We start from the raw sequence: 19,667 nt of genomic DNA, 5'->3' as shown, positions 1-19,667 counted from the left end.
CGATCAGCATCATCAACTGACTCAGAAAAACACATTACCTAAAATGCTAATTATGCTAACTATGCTAGCTATGCTAATGTGGCTAAAAGTGCTAGCATAGCGATCAGCATCATCAACTGACTCAGAAAAACACATTACCTAAAATGCTAATTATGCGAACTATGCTAGTTATGCTAACATAGCTAAAAGTGCTAGCATAGCGATCAGCACCATCAACTGACTCAGAAAAACACATTCCTCCATTGGTGAGAGCTATATGTCATAAGTTGATAAAAAACCCACTTTTTCCAAAATGGCGGCTTTTCTGTTGATTTTATCCCCATAGCAACCATTTTATGTTTTGGTCCCCTCGGGAGGACGAACAGATTGACGTCAGTTTCGGACAAATCGGTAAAAGTAAACTTTTTGTTGTCCTTAGCAACAGTGGTTTTATGCTAACCACGCCCACATTCCTTATATGTCCATATCCAGTGTTTTTCAATATATTCAGTTTCAGGCATTATTGCATGCATTCAATTTTCACTGTATTGTATTGAAATGCATGGGAGTTATAACAGTGCGCCAATTTGCTAGCTTGCCACGCGCACGCCGTTCAAAATCTACAACTTCTAATTCCAACATTCTTTCCACAGCAGCCTGCCATTTATGCCCAAAAAGTTTCGAGACAATCGATGAAAATTCCAACGACAAGTTTACGTTTGAATCTGGTGGTAAAGGTGTTTTTTATAGAAAATTCAAGATGGCCGCCTTTTCCCTAGGTCAAAGGTCGACGAAACTCCAGAGGTGATTGTAGACTTACGCTAGGGACATGCGCGTCAAATTTCGTGAAAATCGCTCGAAAAAAAGTAAATTTTTCCATATTGTGTAAAAACGCGAAAAACTCAAAATGGCATATTTTGGCACAAAATGGCCGCCACACCGTAGGTCGTGTCGCCATCACGTAATAATTTCAAAACTTTCTTTGGATATACCCGACAAAGTTATCTGGGTTTCGTTAGCCGATTCTTAAAAATAAAATCCGAAAAAATTTTTTTTTGCCGAGTCAGCACTTTTTTTTGCGACGGTTTTTTGTTTACCACGGCCACATTCCTTTATCGATTTTGTCGTATGTGACATCGTTTTGTTCAGTGTGGGCCAGGGTATCGCATATTTCAGTTTCAGGCTATTCCGATAAAATATGTGCGAGCTAGCTAAAATGGCGACGGTTGCGAATTCGCCACGCGCACGCCTTTCAAATTCTACAACTTCTAATTCCAACATTTTGTCCACAGTAGCTTGCCATTGATGCCTGAGAAGTTTCAAAAAGATCGATAAAAATCCCTAGGACGAGTTTTCGTTTGTATACGTTACTAAAGGTGCTTTTTTATGAAAATTCAAGATGGCCGCCCCTTCCCAAGGTCAAAGGTTAACGAAACTTCTTTGGTTATTGTAGAATCAGGGTCTTGGCATGTGTGTGCAATTTCGTGACAATCGCATAAACAAAAGTGTCGTTTTCCCATACTGTCAAAATACACGAAAATAGCCATTTCTCTGAGTTCGCTACAAAATGGCCGCCAAGCTGTAGGTCGTGTGGCCATCCCATAATGATTTCAAATCTTTTTTGGGATATCTCCAACACGCGTGTTTTGGTTTCGTAACTGTATTCCAAAATATTTTTTTTTGGCCCCATAAGCGATTTTCGGCCCATTCATTTTTTTTACGGGAACGCTCGGCGTGATGTCATCGTCGTGGGGGGGTTGACGTTTTCTTTTCCGAAAATTCATTTTCAATTTATCCCAGATGTGTGCCAATTTTGGTGAGTTTTCGGGTATGTGGCGGGGGTCAAATTTGAGCTCAAAGTATCCGTTAGAAAGAATAATAATAATAATTAAAGCCGCAAGCGGCGTTGTATGGCCCGCAGACGCAACCCGCCTTCCACGCCCAACTCTACGCACCACCGCCTCCATGCCCAAATTTACGCACCTCCGCCTCCCTCACCGCCCACTTTTGATAAAGGCTAATCAAAACGGCATTTGCTAATTATGCTAACTATGCTAACTATCCTAATGTGGCTAAAAGTGCAAGCATAGCGATCAGCATCATCAACTGACTCAGGAAAACACATTTTTAAAAATGCTAATTATGCTTACTATGCTAGTTATGCTAACACAGCTAAAAGTGCTAGCATAGCGATCAGCATCATCAACTGACTCAGAAAAACACATTACCTAAAATGCTAATTATGCTAACTACGCTAGCTATGCTATTGTGGCTAAAAGTGCTAGCATAGCGATCAGCATCATCAACTGACTAGAAAAAACACATTCCTCCATTGGTGAGAGCTATATGTCATAAGTTGATTAAAAAACCCACTTTTTCCAAAATGGCAGCTTTTCTGTTGATTTTATCTCCATAGCAACCATTTTATGTTTTGGTCCCCTTGGGAGGACGAACAGGTTGACGTCAGTTTCGGACAAATCGGTAAAAGTAAACTTTTTGTTGTCCTTAGCAACAGTGGTTTTATGCTAACCACGCCCACATTCCTTATATGTCCATATCCAGTGTTTTTCAATGTATTCTGTTTCAGGCATTAATGCATGCATTCAAATTTCACAGTAGTCCTTTGAAAAACATAGGAGTTATAACAGTGCGCCACTTTGCTAGTTCGCCACGCGCATGCCGTTCAAAATCTACAACTTCTAATTCCAACGTTTTTTCCACAGTAGCTTGCCATTGATGCCCAACGTTGGTTATTGGTTTCGTTAGTCAATTTTTTCCAGAGTAGCTGGCCGTTGGTGCCCGAAAAGTTACGAGACGATTGATGAAAATTCCAACGACGAGTTTTCGTTTGTATCTGGTGCTAAAGGTGCTTTTTTGAGAAAATTCCAGATGGCGGCCTTTTCCCAAGGTCAAAGGTCAACGACACTTCTAGGGTGTTTGTAGACTGGAGCTGGCAGCAAGTGTGTGCAATTGCGTGAAAATCGTTCAAACAAAAGTGTCTTTTCCCCATATTGTGGGAAAACACGAAAATCGCCAATTCTCAGAGTTCGCCACAAAATGGCCGCCAAGCCGTAGGTCGTGTGGCCGTCCCATAATGATTTCAAAACATCTTTGGGATATCCCCGACACGTGTGTATTGGTTTGGCGACTGTATTTTGAAGTACATTTTGTTCGGCCCCATACGCGATTTTCGGCCCATTCATTTTTTTGACGGGATCGCTGGCCGTGATGTCATCGTCTTCGGGGGGGTGACGTTGACTTTGTGGAAAATTCATTTGCAATTTATCCCAGGTGTGTGCACATTTTGGTGACTTTTCGAGCATGCGGCGGGGGTCAAATTCTCGCTGAAAGGCGGCGAAGTCGTCGTTCCAACTGCGAAAACAATATGGTCCTTGCAGTCAGTGACTGCTGCTGCGGGCCATAATAAGGTATGAGGAATAGCAGTGCGCGACTTTGCGAGCTCGCCACGCGGACGCCGTTCAAAATCTACAACTTCTAATTGCAACATTTCTTTCACAGTAGCTTGACGTTGATGCCCAAAAAGTTTCGAGACGATCGCGGAAAATTCCAACGACAAGTTTACGATTGAATCCAGGGGTAAAGGCGTTTTTTATAGAAAATTCAAGATGGCGGCCTTTTCCCGAGGTCAAAGGTGGACGAAACTCCAGAGGTAGTTGTGGACTTGCTCTAGCAACATGTGAGTCAAATTTCGTGAAAATCGCTCGAAAAAATGTTTATTTTTCCATATTGTGTAAAAACGCGAAAAACGCAAAACGACAGATTTTGGCACAAAATGGCCGCCAAACCGTAGGTCGTGTCACCATCCCGTAATGATTTCAAAATGTCCTTTGGATATCGCGGACAAGGGTATATTGGTTTCGTTAGTCGATTCTCAAAAAAAAAGTTCCGAATGTTTTCGTTTTTGCCGAGTCGGCACATTTTTTTGCGACGGTTTTTTGCTTACCACGCCCACATTCCTTTATCGATCTTGTCGTGCGTAGCATCGTTTTGTTCAGCGCGGGCCAAGGAATCGCATATTTCCTCTTCACGACGTTCCAATGAAAAATGTGCGAGCTAGCCAAGATGGCAACGGTTGCTAGCTCGCCACGCGCACGTCATTCAAAATCTACAACTTCTAATTCCAACATTTTTTCCAGAGTAGCTGGCCGTTGGTGCCCGAAAAGTTACGAGACGATTGATGAAAATTCCAACGACGAGTTTTCGTTTGTATCTGGTGCTAAAGGTGCTTTTTTGAGAAAATTCCAGATGGCGGCCTTTTCCCAAGGTCAAAGGTCAACGACACTTCTAGGGTGTTTGTAGACTGGAGCTGGCAGCAAGTGTGTGCAATTGCGTGAAAATCGTTCAAACAAAAGTGTCTTTTCCCCATATTGTGGGAAAACACGAAAATCGCCAATTCTCAGAGTTCGCCACAAAATGGCCGCCAAGCCGTAGGTCGTGTGGCCGTCCCATAATGATTTCAAAACATCTTTGGGATATCCCCGACACGTGTGTATTGGTTTGGCGACTGTATTTTGAAGTACATTTTGTTCGGCCCCATACGCGATTTTCGGCCCATTCATTTTTTTGACGGGATCGCTGGCCGTGATGTCATCGTCTTCGGGGGGGTGACGTTGACTTTGTGGAAAATTCATTTGCAATTTATCCCAGGTGTGTGCACATTTTGGTGACTTTTCGAGCATGCGGCGGGGGTCAAATTCTCGCTGAAAGGCGGCGAAGTCGTCGTTCCAACTGCGAAAACAATATGGTCCTTGCAGTCAGTGACTGCTGCTGCGGGCCATAATAATGAAACGAAGCAAAAACAATATAGAAGTTTTTGCAGTCAGGTGGCCTATGTATTTCAATGCGGCCTGTCTTTTACTATAGGCTGGGCATGTCTTTTTGGCTTTAAACCCGTCTTTTGAGGGCTTTTTGGGGCTTTTTTGTGTTTTTGTCGTCATTTTTGCGACTACAATTTTGTCGTTTTTGCGTTGGTGTTGTGCGTGTGTGTGTTTATTTTTGTTGCGTTACACAATTGTCGTGTTGTTTTGTGCTTTGGGCGACTTTTGACCCCATTTTTTGGCGTTTTGACGCGTTTTTTTGACGTTTTGGACTTTTTGAGTGTTCGACCCTCGTACCAGTTACAATATGGTCCTTGCACTCTGTGAGTGCTGCGGGCCATAATTAAAGCCGCAAGCGGCGTTGTATGGCCCGCAGACGCAACCCGCCTTCCACGCCCAACTCTACGCACCACCGCCCTCACCGCCCTCACCGCCCACAAATTAAAAGCTAGTAAAGGCTGGATTTGCTAATTATGCTAACTATGCTAGCTATGCTAATGTGGCTAAAAGTGCCAGCATAGCGATCAGCATCATCAACTGACTCAGAAAAACACATTACCTAAAATGCTAATTATGCTAACTATGCTAGCTATGCTAATGTGGCTAAAAGTGCTAGCATAGCGATCAGCATCATCAACTGACTCAGAAAAACACATTCCTCCATTGGTGAGAGCTATATGCCATAAGTTGATAAAAAAAACCACTTTTTCCAAAATGGCGGCTTTTTTGTTTATTTTATCTCCATAGCAACCATTTTATGTTTTGGTCCCCTCGGGAGGACGAACAGAATGACGTCAGTTTCGGACAAATCGGTAAAAGTAAACTTTTTGTCGTCCTTAGCAACAGTGGTTTTATGCTAACCACGCCCACATTCCTTATATGTCCATATCCAGTGTTTTTCAATGTAATCTGTTTCAGGTATGAATGCATGCATTCAATTTTCACTGTAATGTATTGAAATGCATGGGAGTTATAACAGTGCGCCACTTTGCTAGCTTGCCACGCACACGCCGCTCAAAATCTACAACTTCTACTTCCAACATTTTTTCCACAGTAGCTTGCCATTGATGCCCAAAAAGTTTCGAGACAATCGATGAAAATTCCAACGACAAGTTTACGTTTGAATCTGGTGGTAAAGGTGTTTTTTATAGAAAATTCAAGATGGCCGCCTTTTCCCGAGGTCAAAGGTCGACGAAACTCCAAAGGTGATTGTAGACTTACGCTAGGGACATGCGAGTCAAATTTCGTGAAAATCGCTCGAAAAAAAGTTCATTTTTCCATATCGTGTAAAAACGCGAAAAACGCAAAATGGCAGATTTTGGCAAAAAATGGCCGCCAAACCGTAGGTCAAGTCGCCATCACGTAATGATTTCAAAACTTTCTTTGGATATACCCGACAAAGTTATCTGAGTTTCGTTAGCCGATTCTTAAAAATAAAATCCCAAAAAATTTTTTTTTGCCGAGTCAGCACTTTTTTTTGCGACGGTTTTTTGTTTACCACGGCCACATTCCTTTATGGATTTTGTCGTATGTGACATCGTTTTGTTCAGTGTGGGACAGGGTATCGCATATTTCAGTTTCAGGCTATTCCGACAAAATATGTGCGAGCTAGCTAAAATGGCGATGGTTGCGAATTCTTCACGGGCACGCGTTTCAAATTCTACAACTTCTAATTCCAACATTTTGTCCACAGTAGCTTGCCATTGATGCCCGAGAAGTTTCAAAAAGATCGATAAAAATCCCTAGGACGAGTTTTCGTTTGTATCCGTCAATAAAGGTGCTTTTTTATGAAAATTCAAGATGGCCGCCCCTTGCCAAGGTCAAAGGTCAACAAAACTTCTTTGGTAGTTGTAGAATCGTGTTTGTGGCATGTGTATGAAATTTCGTGAAAATCGCTTGAACAAAAGTGTAGTTTTCCCATATTGTCAAAAAACACGAAAATCGCCATTTCTCTGAGTTCGCCACAAAATGGCCGCCAAGCCGTAGGTTGTGTGGCCATCCCATTATGATTTTATAACTTCTTTGGGATATCTCCAACACGTGTTTTTTGGTTTCGTTGTTCTAATTTGAAATATTTTTTTTTGGCCCCATAAGCGATTTTCGGCCCATTCATTTTTTTTACGGGAACGCTCGCCGTGATGTCATCAACTTCGGGGGGGTGACGTTTTCTTTGCCGAAAATTCATTTCACATTTATCCTAGGTGTGTGCCAATTTTGGTGAGTTTTCGGGTATGTGGCGGGGGTCAAATTTTCGCTCAAACTGTCCGTTAGAAACCAGAAGAATAATAATAATAATAATAAAAAAACTTTCGAAAAACAATATAGAAGTTTTTGCAGTCAGGTGGCCTATGTATTTCAATGCAGCCTGTCTTTTACTATAGGCTGGGCATGTCTTTTTAGCTTTAAACCCGTCTTTTGAGGGCTTTTTGGGGCTTTTTTGGGTTTTTGTCGTCATTTTTGCGACTACAATTTTGTCGTTTTTGCGTTGGCGTTGTGCGTGTGTGTGTGTATTTTTGTTGCGTTACACAATTGTCGTGTCGTTTTGTGCTTTGGGCGACTTTTGACCCCATTTTTTGGCGTTTTGACGCGTTTTTTTGACGTTTTGGACCTTTTTGAGTGTTCGACCCTCGTACCAGTTACAATATGGTCCTTGCACTCTGTGAGTGCTGCGGGCCATAATTAAAGCCACAAGCGGCGTTGTATGGCCCGCAGACGCAACCCGCCTTCCACGCCCAACTCTCCGCACCACCGTCCTCACCGCCCAAGTTGATAAAGGCTAGTATAAATTGCTCAATATGCTAATTATGTTAACTATGCTAGCTATGCTAATGTGGCTAAAAGTGCTAGCATAGCGATCAGCATCATCAACTGACTCAGAAAAACACATTACCTAAAATGCTAATTATGCTAACTATGCTAGTTATGCTAACATAGCTAAAAGTGCTAGCATAGCGGTAAGCATCATCAACTGACTCAGAAAAACACATTCCTCCATTGGTGAGAGCTATATGTCATGAGTTGATAAAAAACCCACTTTTTCCAAAATGGCGGCTTTTTTGTTGATTTTATCTCCATAGCAACCATTTTATGTTTTGGTCCCCTCGGGAGGACGAACAGATTGACGTCAGTTTCGGACAAATCGGTAAAAGTAAACTTTTTGTCGTCCCTAGCAACAGTGGTTTTATGCTAACCACGCCCACATTCCTTAAGTGTCCATATCCAGTGTTTTTCAATGTATGCAGTTTCAGGCATTATTGCATGCATTCAAATTTCACAGTAGTCCATTGAAAAATATAGGAGTTATAACAGTGCGCCACTTTGCTAGTTCGCCACGCGCACGCCGTTTAAAATCTACAACTTCTAATTCCAACATTTTTTCCACAGTAGCTTGCCATTGATGCCCAAAAAGTTTCGAGACGATCGCTGAAAATTCCAACGACAAGTTTACGTTTGAATCTGGAGTTAAAGGTGTTTTTTATAGAAAATTCAAGATGGCCGCCTTTTCCCGAGGTCAAAGATCGACGAAACTCCAGAGGTGATTGTAGACTTACGTTAGAGACATGCGCGTCAAATTTCGTGAAAATCGCTCGAAAAAAAGTTCATTTTTCCATATTGTGTAAAAACGCGAAAAACTCAAAATGGTAGATTTTGGCACAAAATGGCCGCCAAACCGTAGGTCGTGTCGCCATCACGTAATGATTTCAAAACTTTCTTTGGATATACCTGTCAAAGTTATCTGGGTTTCGTTAGCCGATTCTTAAAAATAAAATCCGAAAAAATTTTTTTTTGCCGAGTCAGCACTTTTTTTTGCGATTGTTTTTTGTTTACCACGGCCACATTCCTTTATGGATTTTGTCGTTTGTGACATCATTTTGTACAGTGCGGGCCAGGGTATCGCATATTTCAGTTTCAGGCTATTCCGATAAAATATGTGCGAGCTAGCTAAAATGGCGACGGTTGCGAATTCGCCACGTGCACGCGTTTCAAATTCTACAACTTTTAATTCCAACATTTTGTCCACAGTAGCTTGCCATTGATGCCCGAGAAGTTTCAAAAAGATCGATGAAAATTCCTAGGACGAGTTTTCATTTGAATACCTTACTAAAGGTGCTTTTTTATGAAAATTCAAGATGGCCGCCCCTTCCCAAGGTCAAAGGTCAACAAAACTTCTTTGGTTATTGTAAAATCGTGTTTTTGGCATGTGTATGCAATTTCGTGAAAATCGCTTGAACAAAAGTGTCGTTTTCCCATATTGTGAAAAAACACGAAAATCGCCATTTCTCTGAGTTCGCCACAAAATGGCCGCCAAGCCGTAGGTCGTGTGGCCATCGCATAATGATTTCATAACTTCTTTGGGATATCTCCAACACGCTTGTTTTTGTTTCGTAACTGTATTTCAAAATATATTTTTTTGGCCCCATAAACAGATTTCGGCCCATTCATTTTTTTGACGGGAACGCACGCCATGATGTCATCATCGTGGGGGGGGTGATGTTCTCTTTGCCGAAAATTCATTTTCAATTTATCCTAGGTGTGTTCCAATTTTGGTGAGTTTTCGGGTATGTGGCGGGGGTCAAATTTGAGCTCAACGGATCCGTTAGAAAGAAGAATAATAATAAACATTCGAAAAACAATATAGAAGTTTTTGCAGTCAGGTGGCCTATGTATTTCAATGCGGCCTGTCTTTTACTATAGGCTGGGCATGTCTTTTTGGCTTTAAACCCGTCTTTTGAGGGCTTTTTGGGGCTTTTTTGGGTTTTTGTCGTCATTTTTGCGACTACAATTTTGACGTTTGTGCGTTGGTGTTATGCGTGTGTGTGTGTGTATTTTTGTTGCGTTACACAATTGTCGTGTCGTTGTGTGCTTTGGGCGACTTTTGACCCCATTTTTTGGCGTTTTGACGTGTTTTTTGACGTTTTGGACCTTTTTGAGTGTTCGATCCTCGTAGCAGTTACAATATGGTCCTTGCACTCTGTGAGTGCTGCGGGCCATAATAATAATAATAATGAAACAAAGCAGAAACAATATAGAAGTTTTTGCAGGCAGGTGGCCTATGTATTTCAATGCGGCCTCTCTTTTACTATAGGCTGGGCAGGTCTTTTTGGCTTTAAACCCTTCTTTTGAGGGCTTTTTGGGGCTTTTTCGTGTTATTGTCGTCATTTTTGCGATTACAAATTTGATGTTTTTGCGTTGGTGTTGTGCGTGTGTGTGTGTATTTTTGTTGCGTTACACAATTGTCGTGTCGTTTTGTGCTTTTGGCGACTTTTGACCCCATTTTTTGGCGTTTTGACGCGTTTTTTTTGACGTTTTGGACTTTTTGAGTGTTCGACCCTCGTACCAGTTACAATATGGTCCTTGCACTCTGTGAGTGCTGCGGGCCATAATAATGGGATAAAAAAGGAGGAGGGCTGCTTGAGTAGGAGTGATGCATGCTGGGTAGGAAGCAATATTAGTGGCCATCGCTATGGTGACACAGAGCACTCCCTTTCACCCTCTTGAACTATTATATGTGTTAGCTGACACATTCAGATGTTGGTCCAGTTCAGCAGATCGTGTTTCAAAGGTGTGACCGAGCCGGAGTTTGTCCAATCAGAGCAGCAGAACCCGCTAGCGTGCAGTAAACAGTTCATCAAGCTGCGAGCTGCGCGGGGATAGTCAGATTCTGGCTTTTATCCAGGTCTTTTAACCCATCCTACATGCTATCTGCAGTGACAGACAGGGCGCTGTCAAAGCTTTCCAGATCACCTTTAGATTTAGGACACGTCTCTGCTCATAACACCAGCTACACGTAGGAAGATAAACAGGATTTGATTTGGAGAAAACCAGCGTAAGCGCGTGCAGGTTCTGGAGATTATGTTACAATCCCCAAATGACTGTATCTCATGCTGCTGCCGACGCTGCAACGCATTTAGTATTCAATTCCTTTGAAAGGAACTTTCTGGACTTCACAGCATCGTTCAAAAACACGAGCTATGGTGGTCCTCAACCCCCAGGCTGTGGGCCGGTACCGATCCAAGGCACAGTTGGTACCATGGGCGCAGAGAGAAAAAAAAATACACAGCCTACATTGTTTTCCATTTTATTTCTAATTCGACTCTTTTGGAAAACTACTGGATTCTTCGGCACATCCAGCTCATTCTTGACACACATCAAAAATCCATCCTCTACTGAAAAAGAGTTTTCGACTTCAAAATAAAAGAAATCTGCATTTAACAGACAAAACCCAGCAGTCTTTACTCCAAATATGGATTTATTGTGACAGTTTTCCCACACACCATAGTAATTATGCACAATATTCAGCAACCGGCTGGCTAATGTTACGAGGATGCTGCTAATAAAGTTGCTCAAACTGTTTTTTGTATTCATCCGTACCTTAAAAATCAGACATGGTTGACGTTAGCGCCTGATCTTTTAGCTTCTGCTTGAGAGTTATGGAAAATCTATTTCACATTTTAATGGTTCCTACATGAAATCTAGATATAATAAATAAATACAATAATATAATAACAAATAAATACGATTAAAATTTGAAGCAGCTGCAGATATTTTAGAGACAATGAAGTTAAATTTTAGCCTCAAAAGTTATGGGAAACTAAAAGCGCAAAAAAGATTCTCGTACAGGCCGATCCATAAAAATATTTTCTGACATTAAACCGGTCCACGGCCTGAAATAGGTTGGAGACCACCGATGAGGGAGATGGATGTACATATTTGTGTTTCAGGAAAGATCACAGTTCAGTCTGAACTGCAGAACCTTTAGAATCAGAAAGTCCAGGTTCTGAGGTCACGTATGGATGCTGTCCTTTTTTAAATGAACGGAAATCCCATTTAGAATAAAGCTTTGAAAGAAAAATCCTGGAGCAAGATTCATGAGATTTGAACCGCTTCAGCAATTACTCACCAACCCTCTTCTAACTGTAGGCGGCGGACATGCGGCAGTAGTTTGTAGAAAAAGCAAAGGAAGAAGAAACCCCCCCCTAGTTGTCCAGTGTGAACGCCATGGGCTAAACGTGCGTTCAAGAGCCGGCGTCACATGTCTGGCACGAACGTAGCATTATGGGGACATGATCACCTCTTTAGGCTAACTTGTGTGACCTTTTGTTAATAAACTTCTGATTTGCCACTTTGGGCAGGCAGACAGAACGATGGAAGATCACAGGCTGTGAGTGACAAAGAGAAATCAAACTCTGACTGGGTCTCTTTCACGGGGGCTTTGTCGGGCTTCCCCCTGTGGACTCAACAAGCCAAATATAACACCTGACCCATTTACTTCCTCTCCCGCTGATGGCTGTCCCAACCATCTAATCTCTGAGGGTCCTTTAATCTTTCAGATAGTCCGTTTGTGTGCCTGAAAGGGAGTCTTCAGGTTTGTGTTTACACAACTTCATCCCTGCGACAGGGATGTCTGAACCGGATCAGCACATTTACAAGAAAAAAAGGCTCCTTGGTGTTTTTTAAGATCTTCTAGAGATAGATGAAAGCTGCCATGTTTCATTTGCTGACAGTGTTTCATGGAAAAGGCTGCAAACAAGTGATTCCTTTGGAATTTCTTTGGTTTTGTCTCTTACAAGAACAGGGCGGCACGGCAAATAAATCTTACCGGAGAAATCTGATCAGATATTTGATCCCAAAGTTGAGGTGCTGAGCCATCATCCACACCAGCATATTTAGTTCAAGCGGAATACAACATGTCAGGGCTAATATCTCTGTTATCAAGCACGGTGGGGGAGTGGTGGTAATTTGAATTATGTAGTTGATCCATGAATGTGAGTGACTTATTTGTTGTTCAGCTTTAGGGCCAATACACTAAGTATAATTAGTCGAGATATAAATCATGAACAAATTGGCACACAGGTTTCACCAGAGCTGAGTTGCTCTTGTTTTGATACAGTCAGGCGATGGCCTTTAGTGGAAGACTACACTGTATGTCAGCAGGTTGTAGGTTTACATCCAAGTTAGATTTACAGGCTGGATGTGTTGGAAAGGATATCCAATGTTCCACATCTGACAAATAACTGAACAGCTATTTCCCTGGAAAACATTTAGTTTAGTTTACTTGACAGGGACCATGTAGAGGAGCATTGATCAAAGAACAGATGCTTTGTACCAGACTATAACCCTTGTTGTCTGAGGTCTTGATATTTGGTGTCGGATATTATGATGTCTTTAAATCAGGACTACCTAATCCTTGTCCTCGAGGTCTACTGCTCTGCCTGTTTTCCAGTTCTCTCTTCACTGCTTTTTGCGGATTACCTGGATTATGCATCTCCTCACTCTGATTGGTTAAACTCACGATCCAGCTAATCAGCAGCAAGAAGTGTAGGGAGAACTGGAAAGATAGAAATTATCGAGGACCTGGATTAGACAGCCCTGCTTTAAACCTTTGACCATCTTTGTTCTGCTTTTTTGGTCTGGTGTCCTTAAATCTTTGCCATATCCACCAATCCATCCATCTATTTATCTATCCGTCCATCCACCCATATATCCATCGACCCATTCATCAGTCCATCCATCCATCCATCCATCCATCCATCCATCCATCCATCCATCCATCCATCCATCCATCCATCCATCCATCCACCCATATATCCATCCACCCATCCATCCATCCATCCTTCCACCCATCCATCCCTCCATCCATCCATCCATCAATCCACCAATCCATCCATCCACCCATCCATCCATCCATTAATCCATCCATCCACCCATCCATCCATCCATCGTCCATCCGTCCGTCCGTCCGTCCATCCATCCATCCATCCATCCATCCATCCATCCATCCATCCATCCATCCATCCATCCATCCATCCATCCATCCATCCATCCATCCATCCACCCATCCACCCACCCATCCATCCATCCATCCATCCATCCATCCGTCCGTCCATCCATCCATCCAGCCATCCATCCATCCATCCATCCATCCATCCATCCATCCATCCATCCATCCACCCATCCATCCACCCATCCATCCATCCATCCATCCATCCATCCATCCGTCCATCCATCCATCCATCCATCCATCCATCCATCCATCCATCCATCCATCCATCCATCCACCCATCCATCCTTCCACCCATCCATCCCTTCCTCCCTCCATCCATCCCTCCATCCATCCATCCCTCCATCCATTCCATCCATCCTTCCATCTATCCTTCCCTCCATCCATCCATCCATCCATCCATCCATCCATCCATCCGTCCGTCCGTCCATCCATCCATCCATCCATCCATCCATCCATCCATCCATCCATCCATCCACCCATCCATCCACCCATCCATCCATCCATCCATCCATCCATCCATCCGTCCATCCATCCATCCATCCATCCATCCACCCATCCATCCTTCCACCCATCCATCCCTTCCTCCCTCCATCCATCTATCCATCCCTCCCTCCCTCCCTCCCTCCTTCCCTCCAAACTGTGAAAACCTGTTCCTGTTCCCTCTATTTTTTAGCAGCAGAGTTTTATTGAAAGCTTTCTCCGGCCCTGTGGCCGTTCCCCTGATACTGCAGCTCAAAGTCAAACCCAACGTACTAAGTTAGGAAAAAAATCCTTAACTTCTAATGTTGACATACAAACATACTTACTGGACAAAAACTGTCCAGAAATCTATCAAATTTCTGTTTTTTCTGGTAAACAAATAATTTTAGCATTTTCTGGTTCATTTTAAGCCTAAATTATGTTGTTAAGAGAATCTTGCTTAATGAGACTCAATAGGTTCCCAGTAGGACAATACTGAATGTTTCTACGGGGGGGGGGGGGACGACACACCCCTCTTTTGACTGTGCAACTTTCATCTATTTAGCAAAACCACAAACAAACCAATGAGGGTAACCGAAAAACACGACACCTAGAAGTTTCACTGAGAATGGTCTCATTTTAAAGTCTGTTACTCAAGAAGTGTTCAACCAGTCAGTTATTATGGCTTATCATACAGTTATTGAGCTATAACTTTCTGCTAAATCAGAAAACTGATAACAACATTTGTTTACATTAGACACAAGGACCCAGTATTTTTGTAGTACTTCTCAAAGGAAAAGCACCTCACCTGTGTGAAATTATACTGAGGCTGTGAAAGTAGAGGCAGAAAAAGACCAAATATAAAAGATGCTGCTCCTCTTTACTATGTAGTATTTAAAATGAGCAAATACTTGTTGTTCTTTGGTCAGCTGCCACTAAAGTCTATCGTTTCAAAACCCTCCTTTAGCTTTTTCCAGTTTATGTCGTTTCACTTCCTAGATTATTTTTTAATTGACATAAACGAGCGGAAAAAGGAAACAGTAAAGCAAATTTGAGATGCCAATAATAAATCAGGTGAGTGACAGCACTCATTTAGGGGCAGATCAATCTTCATGGAAATGGGTTAAAATATTCTGCAGACCAGGGCGCCCCCACATGGCGGCAGCCATCTCCTACAGCACAAAATTCCACAGTAATAAGTCTGATCATCCCTTGGTCTATCTTGTGGGGTCTAGATGACCCCACCCTCACATTGACGTGTTCTCCCTACCATGACAAAGGTGGAGAAAGGTGGAAAGATTTCATGTAATCCATGGACACCAGTGAAGATCACAAATCATTGAAGAAAAAAGGTTCAGTGCACTGTCTAGTGGGTCTAGATGAATAACTCATTATTTATTTATTATAACTTTTTAAAGTGACAATTCCAGTTGCATAGAAAACATATGTATACATACGTTTGCTTGTTATTCTACCATAAATCCTTTTACATCTGATTCTGACAGGTTGGGGTATATGGACAGTGTTTAAGTCCTTTTGTATAGTTGCCCAATCCAAGATTTCAAGTCAGCTTCCCCCTAGATATGAATAAATACACACCTATTTTTCATTTTTATTTTAAGAAATTAAAAAACTTAGATGCTCTCGCGGGCCACATAAAATGACATGTAGGGCCACATTTGGCCCCCGGGGCCTTGAGTTTGACACGTGTGGTCTAGTGGGTCTAGATGACCCAACTCCCAACGTTAAAGTGCCTAGGATAGCACAAGGGATAAGCAGAGGGTGGTTGGGAGCTATCTGGAGTTCGTTTTAAAGGTTGCACAGTGCTCGTAGAGCCACTAGATGGCAGCATTTTCCTTTCAGTTCCTATTGTCTTTGTCATCTCAAACTCCTCTCTTCCTTAGTTTGCACAAGTCTTGAAAAGTTTGTGGAACACTTGTTGTTTGAGGACATTTTTTGGGGGGAGTTTTTGAAGTATCCCACTACATTTTTTTTATTTGTCACATTTTTTTTATTTTGTCACAAAAAAATGCAACATAACTGCAGTGACTGATTGATGTAAACATGAAATCTTTCTAATAGATGTTGTGTAAGTGTTGCATCATTTTAGCATGATGTGTGTGGAAACACTAGCAAACACTAGCCTTGGTATAATTTCTGTACAACTCAGAGTACAAATGTTGTCATGTTGTGTAAAGTTCAGCATTTAACTGAGTGGTCAAAAAAGTTGTAGAAAGACCTCTAAATTAGTTCGCCTTTTAAAAATTCTCTTCATTGTTGTTGTTTGACTTTTGGAAGTTTCGGTTTCAACGTTTTTCTTTTCAGTTAAAAAGAAAATTTTGATTTTTTCCCCCCTCTTTTTTACAGGAACAGTTCTGTTGCGTTAGCCTGTAATACCATATAATTTATAGTAGCCCCGGCATTTATTCCAAAAATTTGGCAGCCGGCCCGGCATTTATTAGAGACAGGTGTCTATTATAAAACTGGCATAGCTAACCGGTTCGTTTTGCGGTGAAACATTTCAGGATTTATTAAAATGATGAGAACATTGTGTTATGATTATCAAACAGTTCGTTTTTCTTTGAAGCATCAGCCTCCGTTTCAAAAGTCCTCTTGGCTTTCATGTGGATCGTTTTCCTGGAGACACACGCACCTTTCTGTCTTTGCTCAATGTTCCATCTTCAATCCAGTTCCTCCAATTCGTCGCTGGCTTTCTTTGCATCTTCACCAGGATCACTTTGCTCACTTTGCTCCTTTTTCTGCAGCCGGCATCTCATTATCACCCATTTTAGTTTAGGATCCAGCCCTAAATGTCGTGCAGAAGCTTCACCAAAAAGTCCTTTGGCGTATGCTAAATCCAGTGGGCTACCTGAACAGCTCACCATACCACAGAGACACCTGTTAGACCCAGCGTTTATTGGATGGGCCACCATTGTACAATTGTGTATTTGTAATCCTTTTTTCCCTCTTGACTCCATTGTGTTGGACCTTCAGCTGCAGGACACATTTTTCATCCAAGAAGGGCAGACCTGACATCTATCAGACTAAGATGTTTCTGTTTTCCCTTTTGTCTGTGTTTTTCTGTTGTTAGCCTGCTGTTGATAAGCTGACCTGGAAAGACCGTCTTCCAGGATACTTCATCAACATTTCCTCCATCCTTTTCATGGTAAGTTCATTATTGGTTATTACTGGCTCTAGCATCTTAAATGCAGACAATATTGTTTATCATTATCATACAGAAATATTTGCTAATACAGAAAATAAGGGACTTTCTCTGTTCCTATTCTTTGCTTCCAGTTTGGGCTGACGTTTTCTGCGGTTTTCGGCGTAATCATCTACCGGATCACAGTGTCCGCCCTGATGGCGATGAGCCCGGACCCAGAGACCAAGTCCAATGTTCGGGTAACAGTGACGGCCACTGCAGTCATCATCAACCTTGTGGTTATCCTGGTTCTGGACGAAATCTATGGAGCAGTGGCACAGTGGCTGACTGAGCTAGGTACAGACTTTTAAGTTGACCTATGACCTTAGAAAGCCTCTATGGAGGAAAGATTGAACAAGCTTTTGAACATTTTCAAAAACTTACGTTTATATGGTGCAGCTGTCAGATTACTTGACCATTGTTAAATCCTTTTGTACCCTCATGCACAGGAAAGTTATTATCTCTGATTGTCTTTTTCCCTATGTATTTGTGAATATTTATCTTATTGAACCCTTAGACCAGTCCTTCTCGGGCGCGATGCGATGCCAGAGGCGCGGAGTAGTATCGGTGCTTAGAGAGAAAAATCAGCGCCAGCATTGTCACTTTACTATTATCTATTATTTCACAGAGTTTGTACCAGCCGGAAACCTGTGAATTGCCGTGCCCAAAACTGCGCGCTCCCGTCTCTGAGAAAGAGCGCGCAGTTGAGGGGACGGGATGTGTGAGGGAGAAAGCAGAGGGTGGGGCTGAGGTGTTGTGGGGACAGGCAGCAGGTGAATCGCGCAGGGATTGTAAAAATGTAAAACCCGCTGCCCGTCACTCACTGCAGCGTGTGAGTGTGTGTTTGGCTCCCCGTCTGCATGTGATCAGTCTTTGTCACATCTACAGAACATTCAGACCTACGATCACGTTTAAAGTCTCAACGCCTGCATGAAGCAGAAACTCACCACCTATCAACCAGACTAGACAATCAGCAGAACCACCACGAGAAATACTCATCATTTATTAGCAACAGCATAATGATGTTATTAAAAAAGAATCCACAGACTTATTGTACTTTAAAAGTGTTGAATTTACATCAAATGCACACATTCACTTGTATATTTAGTTTTAAACAAATTGTCGCGGACTGAGTTGGATGGCTGTTGGGCCGCGTTAAAAGTTCTGGAGTTCAATGAACGCATCAAGCAGAGATCTGATTGGCTCTCAGTTCTGTCGCTCAGGCTGTTGTTAGGTAGTTTGGACCAATGGGGTTCAGCTATGGGCCGAATAAGGGAAATGGGAGGGCTGACGCGGCAGGAGCGAATATAAAGTTGGGAGAAGCGCTCTCGTCTCTGCGGGAGAGATTCAGGAGTTGCTGAATTAATTGTACGGCGTTTGTTACAGTCTACAGTAACCAGAATAAAGAACCTTAAGAGAGGTTAAGTCTCCGTGCCTCAGTGTGGGAAAGAGACACTACATTATTGTATGGCTCTTTTGAAATTACATTTAAAAATATGTGGCGTTTATGGCTCTCTTGGCCAAAAAGGTTCCCGACCCCTGCGTTAGGGTAATAAGTAAGAGTGAAAGAGGTGAGATGTAGGCGTTTCATACAGATTTTTTACACCCCCCAAAACCTGCGCACTACACAAGGTTCCTGTTAGTGCTGTTCAAATGATAAGTGTGCCCTCCTTGCCCCGCCCTTTTGAGCCTGTTGTGCACTCCGTGCTTGCGTCCTGACTGTTAGAAAGAGGAAATTAGATGATCAGAGTGTAGTTTGTGTGGGCATCCTACGGGTATCATACAGGCACTTATGTATCACTTGCACTCCCCATGTATGCAAAGGAGCCAGAGTGCACACCTTACTAATGATTAGGGTGTAGTGTAAGGGCAACGTACGACAGCATCACCCATACATCATAGGTATGTGTAACAGTATCCCTACAAATTATTCATGATACACTTACAGTATGATCCATGTTTATGATGTACCTTAAGGTGGTGGCACGAGCCACAAGGAAACCGCATGGCTCACCTGAGCTCCTCTTAAGAAGTGACCGCACCAGTCTATGACCCTCCAGGGGCCTGACAACCCAAAAACCCTCCGCACTTTTATGGGTCAACCGTTGCCTGTACGGATGCATCTGACAGAGATACTAGCCAATCACCCATCTGCTTGTATATTTTTTAATAGTGACCAACTATGAACTGGCAAAGCATCCAGGATGTATCCTGCCTTCATCCAACAGTAGCTTGGGGAATAGATTACATGTATTTTTCCAATAATGGATAGATTGACTCTTTAATCATTTTAATAACTTACTGTACAGTTGGAGCACCATTACAGCTGAATCCACCCAACCGTGTCTGTGACCTTCCTTTCAAGCCACCTAAAGCATAGCTGGACTTAATGAACGTAGTGACC

General features: G+C 42.4%; 1 protein-coding gene across 4 annotated transcripts in view; it reads left to right on the top strand.

The window, feature by feature from the left end:
• The window catches only part of LOC101173596 (anoctamin-1), a 200,054-nt gene that overhangs the window by 74,748 nt on the left and 105,639 nt on the right, over positions 1–19,667 (top strand). For all 4 annotated transcript variants that reach the window (XM_020714026.2, XM_020714025.2, XM_020714024.2 and 1 more), the window contains 2 exons: positions 17,153–17,227; positions 17,359–17,560. In XM_020714026.2, coding sequence (XP_020569685.1) covers positions 17,153–17,227; positions 17,359–17,560 — 277 coding nt within the window. The remainder of the gene's footprint in view (positions 1–17,152; positions 17,228–17,358; positions 17,561–19,667) is intronic.

Source organism: Oryzias latipes, chromosome 23, assembly GCF_002234675.1.
Source record: "Oryzias latipes chromosome 23, ASM223467v1".
Classification (NCBI taxonomy): domain Eukaryota; kingdom Metazoa; phylum Chordata; class Actinopteri; order Beloniformes; family Adrianichthyidae; genus Oryzias; species Oryzias latipes.
This window is presented reverse-complemented; position numbering and strand designations above follow the sequence as displayed.